The sequence below is a fragment of the Balaenoptera borealis genome (assembly GCF_965194805.1).
Source record: "Balaenoptera borealis genome assembly, chromosome: 5".
NCBI classification, from domain to species: Eukaryota; Metazoa; Chordata; class Mammalia; order Artiodactyla; family Balaenopteridae; genus Balaenoptera; species Balaenoptera borealis.
Window position 1 is genome coordinate 116,046,267 of NC_138862.1, and position 15,511 is coordinate 116,061,777.

The window sequence follows — 15,511 nt, forward strand, 5'->3', positions numbered from 1 at the left end:
TGGTAGACAAGGATTTCCTACTTAAATGTCATTGACATAATATGAATATTGAGTACAAATATTGCTCACCATTCTTGCATTCTTTAAATTATTTTACTTTGAAAATTTAAGAACCATCATTAAGTCATTAATAACATAGGTTTTCACTGAAGGAATATTTGGAACTCTGAAAATACAAATCTAATCAAATTAAATTTTGAACACATATAGAGCCAAATATTTCAACAAAACTGCAGTTTAATTTCAGAAAATGTGTTAAAATATATATTTATACATCAATTTCTGACATATACTTAATGTGTTAGTATACACAAAATGATGCTTTCTCTTGAAACTGTATTTATGAAATGTACATTTTAATTTAAATACTCAGTATACACTGCACTTAATCTGCATGTTGCATTTATTAAATACATTAAAATCTGCAATGTAACAAAATGTTTTCTGCATACGAAATTCAAAACACCATTTTAAATGAACAAAAAGATGGCTCACTTCATTATTTTTTTTTTTTTTTTTTTTTAACAACTAGTGTATAGTACACTAGCTCAGCTCCACCATACTACCTGTTCGTTCTTTTTTATTTGACATTGTTCACAGACTAGTACATATTACAATAAGAGTGCTGGATAAAAACATGAGGTACGAAAGTGGTTCAAAGATTATAGGTCATGCAGATCATGCTAGACAGCAAAGAAAATTGTGACCGAGAGAACACTAAATAAAAATACATAAAGAATGTGCATTATAAAAAAAAACAAAAACAAAAACAAAACAAAACAAAAAAAACCTCCATTACACAGCTTTGCTTCTTTGGTTACAAAGTAGGTTGAACAATTTCACAGCTTTTTATTCCCACCCGAAAAAAAAGTCATACGAAATGTCAAAAAGCAGAGGAATCGTGGCAATTTCTCTATTAGAAAGTAGAAACAAATGAACAAAGTTTTCTTCATCAAAATAGCCCAATTATTTATTATATCACAATAACTGGTGACTACCTGTACAGTTGCACTATGTTCTTCATACTTACACTATACAAAATTTACATTCAAGCTGGGTCTTTACTACTGAAAATAAATACCGAAGGTAAATTGCCATTAGTGTTAGAAATATGCCAGGATTCTTTTGTTCAATTATTGCCTAAACGTTTCATCTATTAAATGCAATCCTGTCTTTCAATTCCTTTACTGATACTTATAATTATTCAAAAAAATTAAAAAAGTTCTGTGACATTGTTCATGTACATTATGAAAATAGCAGCCCTGTAATAAATAAAACACAAATAAATGAAAACTTATGTAGGCAAATGTTACTGATATTGAAAGAAAAGTGGCTCTTTAGATGAACTGTTATTTATAATGCGATAGGAAGGCTCAGGGTAAATCCGTGGATAATAGGAAACATGGGAGAGCCACCAAAGCTCTTAAAAGACCCCACTCGTGCGCACCAGGTAAAACGCTAACTTTGCTCTCTTTAATACACCCCATCTATTATTCTCCCTGTGTACTGATGACATAAACTGGACATCAACAGCACTGCATGACATCTCAAAGAGAGGAAAAGCTCTTGCAGAATGATTGTCTAATACTGAAAAGGCCAAACACACAACTGAAGCATGGCTACTTGCTTTCGTATAAAGTGGAAAGAACACCAGTGGCACACAAGGATAGATTGCTTTCAGTTTTTTTCTTAATGAGGCAAGAAAGCTTTATGCTGAGGACACATTCGGCTGCTGCGGAGGCTGCGTTGGCTGCGGAGGCTGTGCTATCACTGCTTGCTGTTGAGAAGTGCTACCAGCATTGGCCTGTTGGGCTGGGAGTTGGGATAACTGATCATTGTTTGAAAGAGATTTTAACAGTGCATTTTCTCGTTCAAGTAAAGAGTTTCTTTCAACTAATTCTTTTATTTGTTCCTTTAGAACTTCCACTTCTTCTCTTACTGCATACATCAAATGGCTTTTCACCAGATCCTGTGAAGAACAAAATTAGGAATGTCAAAAAGAGTGAAAGGGAAAGGAGTTGCTATTTGGTTCTAGCCTACCTGGTGCCTTATAAACATTAGGCAGTTTTATATTTATATAGTTTTACATAGTTTATATTTATACTATAAATATAGTTTATTTAAACTACATTTATATAGTTTTCCTGCTCTTGCTTTTAATGTTTCTACTGTTTCCTGACTGACACTAAGGAAGATGGGGTGGAAAAATCTAGTTCCCAACTAGGGCAGCAAGCCCAGGATTTTATTTTCAAAGTTTGGAGTGATTTCAAAAAATACCAGCTCCTTAAATTGTCAATTAATATAAGCTTAGAATTAAAAAAAAAAGTTTAAAATCATATATTCAGACGTCAGATGAAGAGAACAAAGGATATTAAACTGTCTGATAATAAACTAGTTATAGTACTGCTTTAAGAGATGAAGTGACCTGCAATTTCCAACTTTAAAACCTCAGGATTAAAAAAAAAAAAAATTGAGACCAATGGCCTTTATTTATAATCTATCTATGGTTTTAATAACTTGAATCAAAATATTTTAAATAATATGAGTAGAATATCTTTAAGAAAACCAAAAAATTGATAGTAATAGCAGAAATCAGAATCAGAATCAACAGAAACAAGTCTATTAATTAAAGCTGAGTAAAACAGTCACTGTAAATAACCAAAGGATGGAAAAGATTTCCAGCTGAAGTTTTCATTTTAATAGTCTTCTGTCTCTAAATTATTTTTGATGCCGAGATATTTAGGGGATCAAATGCATGTTGATTATGTATATTCCCAAAAATGGCATGAAATGTAATATGTTCAAGGGGAACAGGAGAAATATCTATTCCACTGGTATTTCTAGACTAAAAATTCTCAACATTCTAGCATTTTCAACCAAATCTCATTATCAAAAAATACACTTTGGGCTGCACCATGCAACTTGCAGGATCTTAGTTCCCCAACCAGGGATTGAATCCAGGCCACATCAGTGAAAGCACCACGTCCTAACCACTGGACTGACAGGGAATTCACATTTTATCCAGTATTTTTGTTGGGTCATCTTCGTTTTATTCAACTGTAAGAAGTTCTTTATATATTCTAGATACAATTCCTTTATCAAATCTATGTATTACGAATATTTTCTCTAAGTCTGTGGCTTTCCTTTTCCTTTTCTTTCTTTTTTCCCTGAAGTGATTTAATTTTGTTCTCTAGTCGTCTTGACAACAATATAATTTATAATATTCTATGTACTTGAGAATCCTAAAGTTTTGCAATCAAGCAATATGATACTTACTAAACTTTTTTAATTGGCATAAAATTCACATTACATAAATTCACCATTTTAACCATTAAAAAAAAAAAAAATACACTTTGGTCATCTTGGTTTAAAGGAATTAGGTATTTGCTTTTTAGAATTGATAAAACCCAACAATCTCTGAAATGAGAGGACATAAAGTTTTACTTACCATCGCTTGTTCTATTTTGTTGTCAATGGCTACACCACCTCCCCCAGATGCACTGGAAAAAATTAGAATATTTCATTAAATTATTCTAAAAAATGTAAGCTCCCTTCCAACTCTTAAAATAATTAAAAACAATTGTGTTTTACTTAAAACCAAAAATAGTAATTTAAAGTAGACTATTAGTCTATTCTCACAATTTCATACTCAGAGCTCTCGTTTTGAAAATGATCTCAATAAACAGATGGCTTGTAAAAATCTTTGTAGTTTCAATATTTCTAATTTGCCAATGACATACATATGCTACTTTAAAAAGTAACTCCCAATTCTATTCAGGAGTTCTCAATTCAGTGAACTTAAGATACATTTTGAATGAACAGTACCCTCTCCACATCTCTTCATTTACCAACTATATATTCTAATTACCTTTCATGTGGAAATTCCAGTGGTTACTTATTGCATTAAATTCAGATGATGATTTTTCTACTACAGATTTTATATTTTAATGTCTGGTTTTTAAATTTTAAAAACTGGCTTATAAAAACGATTCAGAGGGCTTTTGGGCAAGCAGTACTTGCAGGGTTGGTTAACAAGGAGCTCAACATTCTGGCAGACCTGTATGCTTTGACTGTAGTTTACTAGCTGGCAAAAATCACCTTACTAAGGTATGTGGTTTAGACCAATTTTTCCTAGAAAAAATTGGAAATAGTCTAGCTGGTAAGTACATCCCAAGTTTAAATATCACCTTAGCATTTCTGTGATAATGACACAGGAGGCTGAATAATTGTTCTCTTTGGCAGTTTATATTTTCCCATGTATATAGCAAGGATCTATATCCTTTTCTTGGTGTTTTTGTAAACTTTAAAGAATAGTTATTAGATTTTCTTTTAAATATAAATTGGATATGTTAATCTACTGTATCAATACAAAAGAGGTCTTTAAACCATTTTTATACAAAACTTTTACTACATACTCTTCATTTAGTATGTAGTGCTAAATTTAGGTGCTAATATATCTGAAGACTATTTTGCTTTAGATGATGTGGACCCTCAATGTTCTATCAGACTGAACCTCAGAAATATCCTGTCTGATGTAGTGGTGCCTTTTTTTATTATAATCTAAGTAGATCTGGTTATAATCCTGGTTCTGCTACTCAGTATTCAACTATTTAACTTCCCTGGACCTCAGTTTCCTAATCTGTAAAATGAAGGGGCTGGTGTCAATGCCTCAGTGGACTTTGAACTTTTAAATCCTGAGTCAATGTGTGGAAAACACTAAGCTTGTTTATCTGAGCATTAACCACATTAATTACAGATACTACTTCACTTCTTGCTGCTGTTGCTAAGATGAAAAGGGGCTTCTGTATACCTAATAACTGGAAAGGATATATAGATCATTAATAAATACTTATATATGTTAGGCTTTAAATGCTTGTAGAGAGCAAAGTATGGCTTCAAGTAACTATAAACTACAGAACTGTATAAACTTTAATGTAAAGTTCAGTTCAGACACCATATAGATAAATTCACCAAACATTGGTCATAATTTGGCAAAAAAGATAGTGATAGGCATTTAGATTAGAATTTGCCTGAGAATCCTAGATTATACTTTATTTTTTACTTCTTTGTCAAGGAAAAAATGAAATAGTTTTAGTCATTTCATGACTTAAATACATTCAATTCTTTTAACACATCAGTTTTAAATAGAATATCTTAAATGCTAACTTTAACACCAGTTTTACATATTAATGAGCAAACAAAACAAAAAACCCAAATAAACCTCAAAAACCTTAAAAAAAGGTTTATTTCTTCTTCTTCTTTTTTGATAATTAAAACAAAACCTAGTCAGTTTCCAAACCATTCCCTCAGCTAAGGAACAATAATTAGCATCCTATTCTTTGCTGATATAATAACCTCTAGTCCTGACTCAGATCTCTTTTACTGCTACGGAGGAACAGGTTTGCAAAGTATAAATGGATCATGTTGAAGATATGTGTCTCTTAAAAGGTATTACTATTCCAATTTTGTTAAACACTGTACTTTAACAGAGTCAAATCATTCACAGATACAATTACTATCACTATAGTCACCTTTGGCCACTCTGAACGCTGTTATCAGGAATCCTACAACCTACTGCAGAGGTTCTCAAACTTTAGCATGTACCAGAGTCATCTAGATGTTTTATTAAAACACAGATTGCTGGGCTCCACCTTTCAGATTCAGTAGGTCTGGGGTCGGGCCCAGGAACTTGCATTTCTAACAAGTTTCCCAGTGATGCCAATTCTGCTGCCAGACAAATCATACTTTGAGAACCACTGGCTTAGAGATGAAAATTAGAAGAGAAATAATAAAAAAACACCTAACTCTACTTAAAAAATTTCTTAGCCTTGTATGCAAAACCCTTTACGACCTTGACCTCAGCCTTCTATGGTCTCCTTTCCTCTCATACCCCAGCTGGTATACTGTGTTATGGTCTTTCATAGCTATTTGCAGTCTGTGGAACATATGTCCTCTCAGGTTTCCGTGGCTTTGCAGAAACTGCTCCCTCAGCTGGAAACGCTCACAGTTCCAATTCACCTGGCTATCTTTAACTTGTTCCTTAAGATGCTCAGCGCTGCCTCTTCTGCAACACCTTCTGATTTCCTAAGGTAGAACCAAATATTCCATCCCTTTTGTGGTCCACTAAAATCATCACAAACTTTTTATAGTGCATAACCAGGAAATTCTGGCTCCTCCATATACCCACTGTGAATTCTAGGAAATTATTTAACCTTTCTAGACCTCTTTTTTTTTTTTTAATCTAAAATAAGGATTATATTTCCGAATCCACAAAACTCCTGTGAGGATTAAGTGAGTTTAAATAATACTACCACTGTTAACTCTATTAGACTGAGCTCCTTGAGGGAGGTGGATTATCTTATTCACCTCTGTGAAGAAGTGAACAGTGCTTGGCACATAAGAGCTCAAATGCATACTGAAAGAGTCAATATGATAGTAATTGGATTAGAAACGATTACTGGTTCATGTTAGGAAGCCAATACATTTTTTTGAGTTTGAATGAATCAGTAGCTCTCCATGTGTGGTCCCTGGACCAGGAGCCATCAGCCTCATCTGGGTACTTGTTAGAAATGTAAGTATTCGGGGTCCACTCAGACCTACTGAATTAGATACTTTTGAGGTGGGACCCAAGAAATCTATTTTAATAACTCCTCCAGGTAATTTGAAAGAAACTAAAGTTTGAGAACCACTGCTTTAAATAGCCTGATTTTTAATAAAGATACCAATATGGTAGTTTTAAATATAAACAAATAAGAGTGTATTCTATTTCAAGATCCCAGAACATGGTTTAAGATTACTGTTTCAATGAGGGAAACAAGTTTTCTGTTGTGTTCAAAGTCAACATAGTGGTTTGGGCTTTATGCTCTTTTAAAATGAGAACTATCAGCCAAAGCAGAATGAATAATTTTCTTTCATTTGTTTCCCTGACCTAAAGTTATAGTATTAGGCCTTGTTTTCTTTCTTATTATTGTATTCACCACACTATAACTAGATGCTTAACCTGTTTCCGCACTTAAGTTCCTTAAGGGAAGGCTTCCTAAGACTTTGTAACTATTCTGTTAAACTACAGAGTGCTATATAAAAAGGGATAATTTTTAAAAATAAAGAAACTTTCTGTTACTATGGGTCTCTCTTTTAGAATAAAATTGTAACTGGATTAGCATTTACTAGATGAATTAGAAACTGTGGGTATGGAGGGAACGGACAGAAATACAGAACTATGGGGAAAAAAAGAATGACTAAATGACTTTTTATGTAATGAATTTTCATTTACTGGAACTGCGGCTCCTGAAAGAACCAAATGAGCTTGAATTTAGTGTTTAAATAAAGTAAATTACAATCACATTCCTAAGAAAAGTAAAACTTAAAAGTATCAATGGTACACCAAGCTAGATTGGATTTCCATGCTGTTCATCTTTTAGTTCATCCCAACTGGCTCCCCACCACAGCTTTTCTTCCCAGGCCTGCTTACTCTCATCACAATAGACTACTTGCAATCTCACTGAGAAGACAAGAGGCCAGATAGGAACCTCTGCTCCGGCATCACAAGTTTCTTACATTTGCATCCTTCTTAAAAGGCTAACTGTTTCATCCATGCTCTCAGCTCAGTGACTCTGCAAATCATCCCGTCTTGCCTCTCTAAAAATTAAAACCAGTGAGGGCACAGTTAGGCTAACTTGATCTCACATTTAAGAAAAATTTTTTATGAGAAATCAACTTTTTTCTTTATTAATGTGGACAGAGACATCATGGCTACTGTTTAAGATAAAAATAGTGCAAATTTCTTCTCTATTACATTTTGGCTACGTTGTCTTTCTTCTCCTTTCTCCTCAATACAAATGCTTATTAAAAAAAAAAATTATTTATTTACTTATTGGCCACAACCGCACAGCATGTGGGATCTTAGTTCCCTGAGCAGGGATCCAACCTGTGCCCCCTGCAGTGGAAGCGCTGAGTCTTAACCACTGGACCGCCAGGGAAATCCCACAAATGCTTATTAACAGAGCAACAGGGTAGAGGGAAAGAACACAAACGACTGCCCACTTCATGGCAGCACACACCGCTTGAGTCTTTACTACAAGCCTGAGCAACACTCTCACTTTACAGTTGAGGAAACTGAAGCCAAGTATTCAGACACAACCCTAGGGAGAGGATTAAAACCTAACCTAATTAATGTCAAAACATATGCTTTTCCTATCATAACAGTCAGATTGTGAAAGGAAGAAAGCAACTATCTATAATGACCTCAAAGAAATCCAGCATTGTGTACATTGTGAAAAGTGCTTTAATCAAGCACCAAATGTTAGTTGTCAAACCATAACCGTGGATCCAAAGATTAAACTATGTTCATAATATGCCATTTATCTTATCTAGCATATTCCTAGAAGAGGTTCAGCTCTGAGAAAAGACTTCTTAGAAAAGGGACTTGCTCAGTGATCTTTAGACAGCCAGTATAGTTCACCTATTGGCTAAGGACTAAAACGTTCTTTTGGTTTGTTAGAAAGATGAAGATATCTTAAGATTATATGGATCTATATGCAGAATATTATAAAAAAAAAATTTACCTTGCTTTACTCCAAGACCCTCCTAACTTTCTCTGTTGAATCACAACACAATTAAAAATCCACTACAGGAATCCCCCAAATTACAAAATAAAATGTTTTGTGATGAGAACTTATTTGAGTTGGCAAATCTCGTATATCAATACTTATGTTAAAGCTCCCTTACCCAGACCAGGTAAAATCAATTCTTCTTAAACTTACAAGTTGAAGCTACAATCTTTCTTGGAGGCCAGTCCTCAGGAATCAGGTACTGTTTCCAGTAAATCATCTACAACCTTAATCCCCTTGCCCTGCTGCAATAAGCTCTATAACATCATTAGTGTTAAAAATGCTTTAATTCTAATCTGGGCAACATTTTGCCTCTTCTCTAAGAAATGTATGTTTTGCTTTATAGAAAGAAACTGTTAAGTCACTGATTGCAAAAAAATAAATCTAATGAATCTACAGCTCAGCAAGCCTATCAAGGTTAAAAAGAAAAAAATCCATCACCCTTCTGTAAGATGAATTTAAAAAACATTTACACTTTAACACAATTTAAGAGCAAATAACAATCCTCCTTCCAAAAAAGAGCCTAAATAGATAAAAATCATGTAGACAATCTCTGGCCAAATGCAAACCTCTGTGGTTAAGAATAAAACTATTAGACAAAGTTAACAGTAAATTAAGCTAAGAACTCAAAATTGTACATATTCTAATTATTAACCGTAAGTTCTACCAATGTAAAAACAACCTGTTTAATTTCATGATTTAAAAACTCACAAAAAGGCCCCATGGAGATTTTTATTATCAGTAACACAAAATAAGTGATTTTTGTGGATGATAAAAGCTATTATTCATGCTAAACAAGCAGGGAAAATGGCTACTCACAAAACTAAATGTTATTATTTGCTCAAGTAACCAATCTTACTGTGAAAAAAGCTTTTACCAAGGAACTACTAAAAACTGAGCTAAATACTTATATAAAGATTGATATTTGTTTTTATCATCTATAAAAACTTTGCTCACCAATGCCCTCAGCATATTTCACATTCATCTAATTAATTTCAGGTCAAAATCCTGACCAGAAAAGAATATTTAAAAAGAGGAAAAAAGGACACATGCTGTGGATTATACCAATGTCAATTTCCTGGCTTCAGGTATTATACTATAGCCATGCAAGATGTTATCACTGGGGGAGAACTGGGTAAAGGGGTACATGAGACCTCTCTGCACTTTTTTTTTTTTTGTAACTTATTAATCTATAATTACTCAAAATAAAACTTTTAAAAAATATACATATACATGGTAAAGAATAAATTCAGAGAGTATACACAAAAAAGTATACCATCAATACAAAGTCCCTCTCCTACCTCAGACCCCCTTTGTCCAGAGTCAACCATATCATCTGTATTAATGACCTTAAAAAAGCCTATTTAGGAAGAATTTCTTTACTATTTTGGAGAGGAGTAGGAGAGGACTTTCTAACTATATGCCTCAAAATATATATATAAAGCATCTTAGGGCTTCCCTGGTGGCGCAGTGGTTGAGAGTCTGCCTGCCAATGCAGGGCACACGGGTTCGAGCCCCGGTCTGGGAAGATCCCACATGCCGCGGAGCAACTAGGCCCGTGAGCCACAATTGCTGAGCCTGCGCGTCTGGAGCCTGTGCTCCGCAACAAGAGAGGCCGCGATAGTGAGAGGCCCGCGCACCGCGATGAAGAGTGGCCCCCACTTGCCACAAGTAGAGAAAGCCCTCTCACAGAAACGAAGACCCAACACAGCCATAAATAAATAAATAAATAAAAATTAAAAAAAAAAAAAAAAAGAAACTGTAGGAGGATAAATGTTTGTGTAAAAAAAAAAAAAAAGAAACGAAGACCCAACACAGCCATAAATAAATAATTAAAAAAAATAAAAAAGCATCTTTAATAATTTCCCTAAAATATAAAGTACTTCTAGGAATCTGCAAGACAAGAAGCCCAAATAGAAACACGGGTAGAATTCACATGAACATTCACAAGACATGAAAAAATACTCAACATCTCATTCATAATAAAAATAGAGATTAAAACTATAATGTGATATTATTTCCCTAAACAGACTGGCAAACATACTAAAATTTAATACATAGTTAGTGAGGCTGTGGGAAAATGGGCCTTCTCTTCAGTGCTGGTGCAAAGTGGTATAATGGTATAACCCTTATAGAGAGCAATTTGGTTATATCTAATAAATTTTACACACAACACACCATTCACTCTTTGAGCCAGCAATCCTAAAAGTGGGAATTTATCCTATAGATATTTTTGCATACATAGGAAATAATGTATTTACAAAACTACTCATTACAACACTTGATAACAGCAGGCTTTTGATTAGCAATAGGGAAGGGGTTAAATAAATCACAGTATAGTCATCCATTCAATTTAATACTAGCCATTTATTAAAAAATACCTACAAGGATGCTTTTCTGTGTACTGATATGGAAACAATGTATCTTGAAGATCCTTAAAGGTAAAGGTACAGATGTGTGTATATTATCATTTGTGTGAAGAGGGAGATAATATACATTGTATTTGCTTGTATATACAATAAAGAGACTAGAAGGACACATACACTAAGAAAGTGCTTATCTGTTTAGTTAAGTGCTTATCTGGAAGGCAGGCAGAAGGGGAACAAGGATAGAAGACTACTTTCTCTACACTTTGAAGAATACTGAAAAACACATTCCAAAATGAAAATGACTCATGAAGGAGTTATTTCCCTGTACAGTGTGAACTCAAGACATGACAAATGGCAGACAGGAAACAAGAAAGGAAGAAAGGGAAGAGGATCAACAACTCCACTTGTATTTGGAACTATTTCCTTCTGAAAGATTAGGTCCTATGTTTAACATACAAAATAACAATCAATATAAATAACATTTCTGATTTGTAAAATTTATTTCCTTAGCTTAGGGTGAATTAAAATCACTTAAAAATATGGTGTAAATAATGTTTATAACTCCCAGTATAGTTATTTCTGTTCAAAGTGACGCTAGTAAGTAAATAGTAAAAGTCTCTCCAATAAATATCTAAGATACAATAGGCTACATAACCTTACACAATGTTGCATTAAAAATGAATTCCAAAGAAGGTACAGATAAGATTAATACTAAGTTTACCTTCTTCCAGATCTCTTTACACTTCAAAGTTATGATATTTTGGCAGAATTATTTTAGTATTTGGTAGTAAAATTCTGATATAATTATGTTTTTTTTTTTTTTTGAAGAGCTACTCTAAGGAAACAACTTAAAAACTAGCCAAACTAAACATTTTTTTTCTGTTAAAACAGTCAAGATGGAAGATGTAAAAATTTAGTCTGGAAAAACTGGAGACTTATACAAAAGTAAAATAGCACAGCAATTTTACCATTACAGGCCAAACAGTCCAATAAACTCAGCAAGTTTGTTTAATATTCTATTACCTCAAGTTAAATACTTAAATGTAATAAGAACATGGAATCATATCTACTTAAGATAAATGAGCTTATACACTAGTTAGTTATTTCTTATTAGACTAACATTAGGCAAGCTTTGACACAACGAAAAAGTTATTTCCTTCCTCTGAGTCAGATTGAAAAACAAAAGGGTGTGAGAAAGGGGTAGGAGGAGGGGGTGGCATTTTCCCCAATGTTGGAGTGCTTACATTTAGAGCAGAGTCTCTTGAAAGAGATTTCATTTTACTGTTTACACAGCAGCAACAGGTAATTTGATGATAGCGTAATTATGGGGGAGTGAAGGATACATAACCAAGGGGCTTAAGTCCAAATTACAAATTTGACACTATAGTCTTGGCTACTTTAATTTGCTTCCTGGAGACTGGGAAAACAGTATTATGATTGACAATTACCTAGACTGAGATGTACACTGGTACCTGAGAGTAAAAAAAAGGAGAGGGATTAGAAAGGAATTTTGCCAACTGATGTCTAGTTCAGAATAACTGACAAAAACCTAAATAACATAGTTATATTGAAAAGTAATATAGTGGATGTATTGATAGTTTCATATATTCATTCTAGATATTCTAAAACCACTCCTTTAGTCTGCTGGGATAGAAGCTGATGGTTAACCAACTTCTAAAAACATCAGAATTTATGGGACCTCCCTGATGGTACAGTGGTTAAGACTCCACCCTTCCAATGCAGGGGGCGAGGGTTCGATTCCTGGTCAGGGAATTAAGAACTCACATGCCACACGGCACAGCCAAAAAATAAAATTAAAAATAAATAAATAAAACATCAGAATTTAGCGATTAAAGTACTGTATACTTTAGTAAAAGATCTATGGTTTTCAATACTATTTTAAGGACTATCTGTCCTACGAACTACAAAAGTTTAATAGAAGAGAAAAATTCAATGAAAATTCTTAATATGAATGAAGACATTAAAAACACATGAGTTCAAATTTCTCCAGCTGTGTTAGGAAAAGGATAAAGATTAAGAAAAAGCCTTCCAGGGAAAGGACTATGTTTAACAGCCATTTTGTAGTTAAGATCAGTTCTCCTTTAAAAGGTTAACAATATAGTATTCCTTCCCTTTGACTATGAGGAAATCACAGCACTTTCACCACCTAAGGAAATGTTCATGGTGTAAGTATATAAAAATGAACAAAACTGGAGAAAGAACATAATAAAATAGAATGTCAAGGGACACCAAGGGGGGAAAGTGGCGGGGGGTGGTGGTGGTGGTGGTGGGATGAATTGGGAGATTGGGATTGACATGTATACACTGCTGTGTATAAAATGGATAACTAATAAGAACCTGCTGCATAAAAAAATAAATAAGTAAAATAAAATTCAAAGAGAAAAAAGAATGTCAAGGGAAATAAAAACAAAAACGTAAAGCTCTTAAGATTTGCATTTCATTTCAGAGACCAACAAGCACTGAATAAATTTTCACTTGGCAGTGGGCCTATTATAAAAACAACCTATGTAGCTAAATTCATCTAACATTTCTAAAGTAACGCAGAATTCTTCAGCAATGACATACAAATGGGCCAAAGGGGGGAAAAATCAGGAACTAGTTTACTATAAATTTCTAATGCTAACCTTTACATTATCCCACCCCACTTCCTCCCAGTTCCAAATGCCTGCTCAACTTTTGAACTGGGTAGCCTAAACTCCTTTAAGACCCTCCATGGTTTACTTTTACTCCCTTTGTTCATACTGTTTCTCACTCTCTAAGTACTTCTGTGGAAACTCTACCATTCTTTTATAGATTTCAGCTCAAATATTTTCTCTTCTGTAAAGGCTTCTCTAACCCTTCCAGAAGTAGTATAGTAAGTCATGCTCCACACTACACTTATGGCACTAACCACATAGGCTATGTTTTAACAGTTGCATCTGTCTCCTACCAGACAAAGCTCTACTGGCTGTACAAAAATCTACCATGAGGCTGGCAGCCATTTAATAAAGAATGCCACAGATACTTGGACTCAAAAACTGTATACTTGGAATTTGAGTCCTAAATATATACTTGCTACTCTGGGCCCCCCTCCCCTTTTTTTTTTAGCTATAACATGAGGTAGCTGTATTAGATCAAAGCCACTTCCTACACTTAATGGCAAAACTGACTTTTTCCAAGCACTCCTTGGTATTTAATAAACATGGGTAATGCTATTATTTTAACTAAACTCAATAAATAATTGGGGAAACATTCCTTAATCTCATTCTTCATTTTCAGTCTGAAACTACACTTGCCATATGTTCTTGCTGCCTAATATTAACATCTAATCCATATATCTAGGTAATCCAAATTCCTTTGGAAGTAACAGGTCATAAATCCTGAACAAACTTTTGCCTTTTATTTCCTAATAGCCAAATCTCAGTAACATTTACCTTTCTAGGTGACACTTTTGCTAAAAAAAAAAAAAAAAGTTCCAATCTGTCGCCTCTGCACACGCCCAATACTCAACAAATACTGGGTGGAAGAACATGAAGTTAGATAGTGTCCACCAGTGGGAAGATCACTAGATGTGGAATTAGCAAATACACATTGCAACTTGGCCTCACCTCAGATTTGCTGTGTCCAGAGGTAAGTTATTCTCATTGGGCTTTTTTTCTTTCATCATTAGTTTTAGAGACTTTTTATGAAACTTAGTGTAACCACTCAAATGTGGTGTTTTGTGTATGTGTGTGTGTGTGGGGGGGGGCAGGGTAGTGAGAAGGAAAGATAGTAACACTCAAGACAGGTCTTAAAAAAGTTACCTAAGCAAGCAAAGGGGAATAAGGGATAGCAGGACACTGCCAAATGCTTGGTCACAGGGATTAAGCAAGGGAAAATGAAAGTTTTTATAACTGAAGCACCGAGAGTCTGTGAGAAATCAGAGGGATGATAAATGAAAGAGACTCATCTATAACAAAGAAAATGCCAAGGATGACTGCAGTTTTTAGCATGGAGCAACTAAGGAGTGGGGAAATGGTTAATGTGTCACAGGAAGATGGTTAGATTTCTTGAGGGATGGGGAGTGAGTGGCAGAGAAACCTGAGATGAAAATGAGAAATTTGAAGTTACATTTGGGACTTTTGAATTTTGAGACATCTGGGCTATAGATCATGGTGGAGAAATAAAGAAAGAAGGTTGAGAAATAAGGAATGGTTGCTAGCAATAGGCATCTAGAACTCTAATCGCTGGTGACGAGTCTAGATTTGAGAGTTATCAGAATGTGGTAGGTAGCTCAAATTGTGAGAGATGAGTTTGGTTAAAGAGTGAAGACAAATAAGGGCCAAAACACTGGAGGAGACTAGCAGGTAAAGAGTTGTAGAAGATGGGATGGGAAGAAACTACCCTTTCTTGGGAAAGCTAATTATTTCTTTTGCTGAATGGCCTCACATTTGCCTCTTCTTTCTCAAGCATTCCACGTTCTATTTTTTTTCAACTCAGCAGCTATTCTTGAACAAATCCTCTCAATCCCATTTCCATGATGAGGCCTAACCA

General features: G+C 34.3%; 1 protein-coding gene across 7 annotated transcripts in view; it reads right to left on the reverse strand.

Moving 5' to 3' along the window:
* Positions 1-385: 385 nt before the first annotated feature.
* TSC22D2 (TSC22 domain family member 2) overlaps positions 386-15,511 on the reverse strand; it is a 49,199-nt gene continuing 34,073 nt past the window's right edge. For 2 of the 7 annotated variants that reach the window (XM_082394348.1, XM_082394347.1), the window contains 2 exons: positions 3,449-3,500; positions 386-1,969 (listed from right to left, as the gene is read on the reverse strand). In XM_082394348.1, coding sequence (XP_082250474.1) covers positions 1,709-1,969; positions 3,449-3,500 — 313 coding nt within the window. In that variant the 3' untranslated portion in view covers positions 386-1,708. Of the gene's footprint in view, positions 1,970-3,448; positions 3,501-7,557; positions 7,639-15,511 lie in introns of those variants that run through there. The other 5 variants (XR_014245276.1, XR_014245277.1, XR_014245275.1 and 2 more) reach the window with 4 other exon arrangements.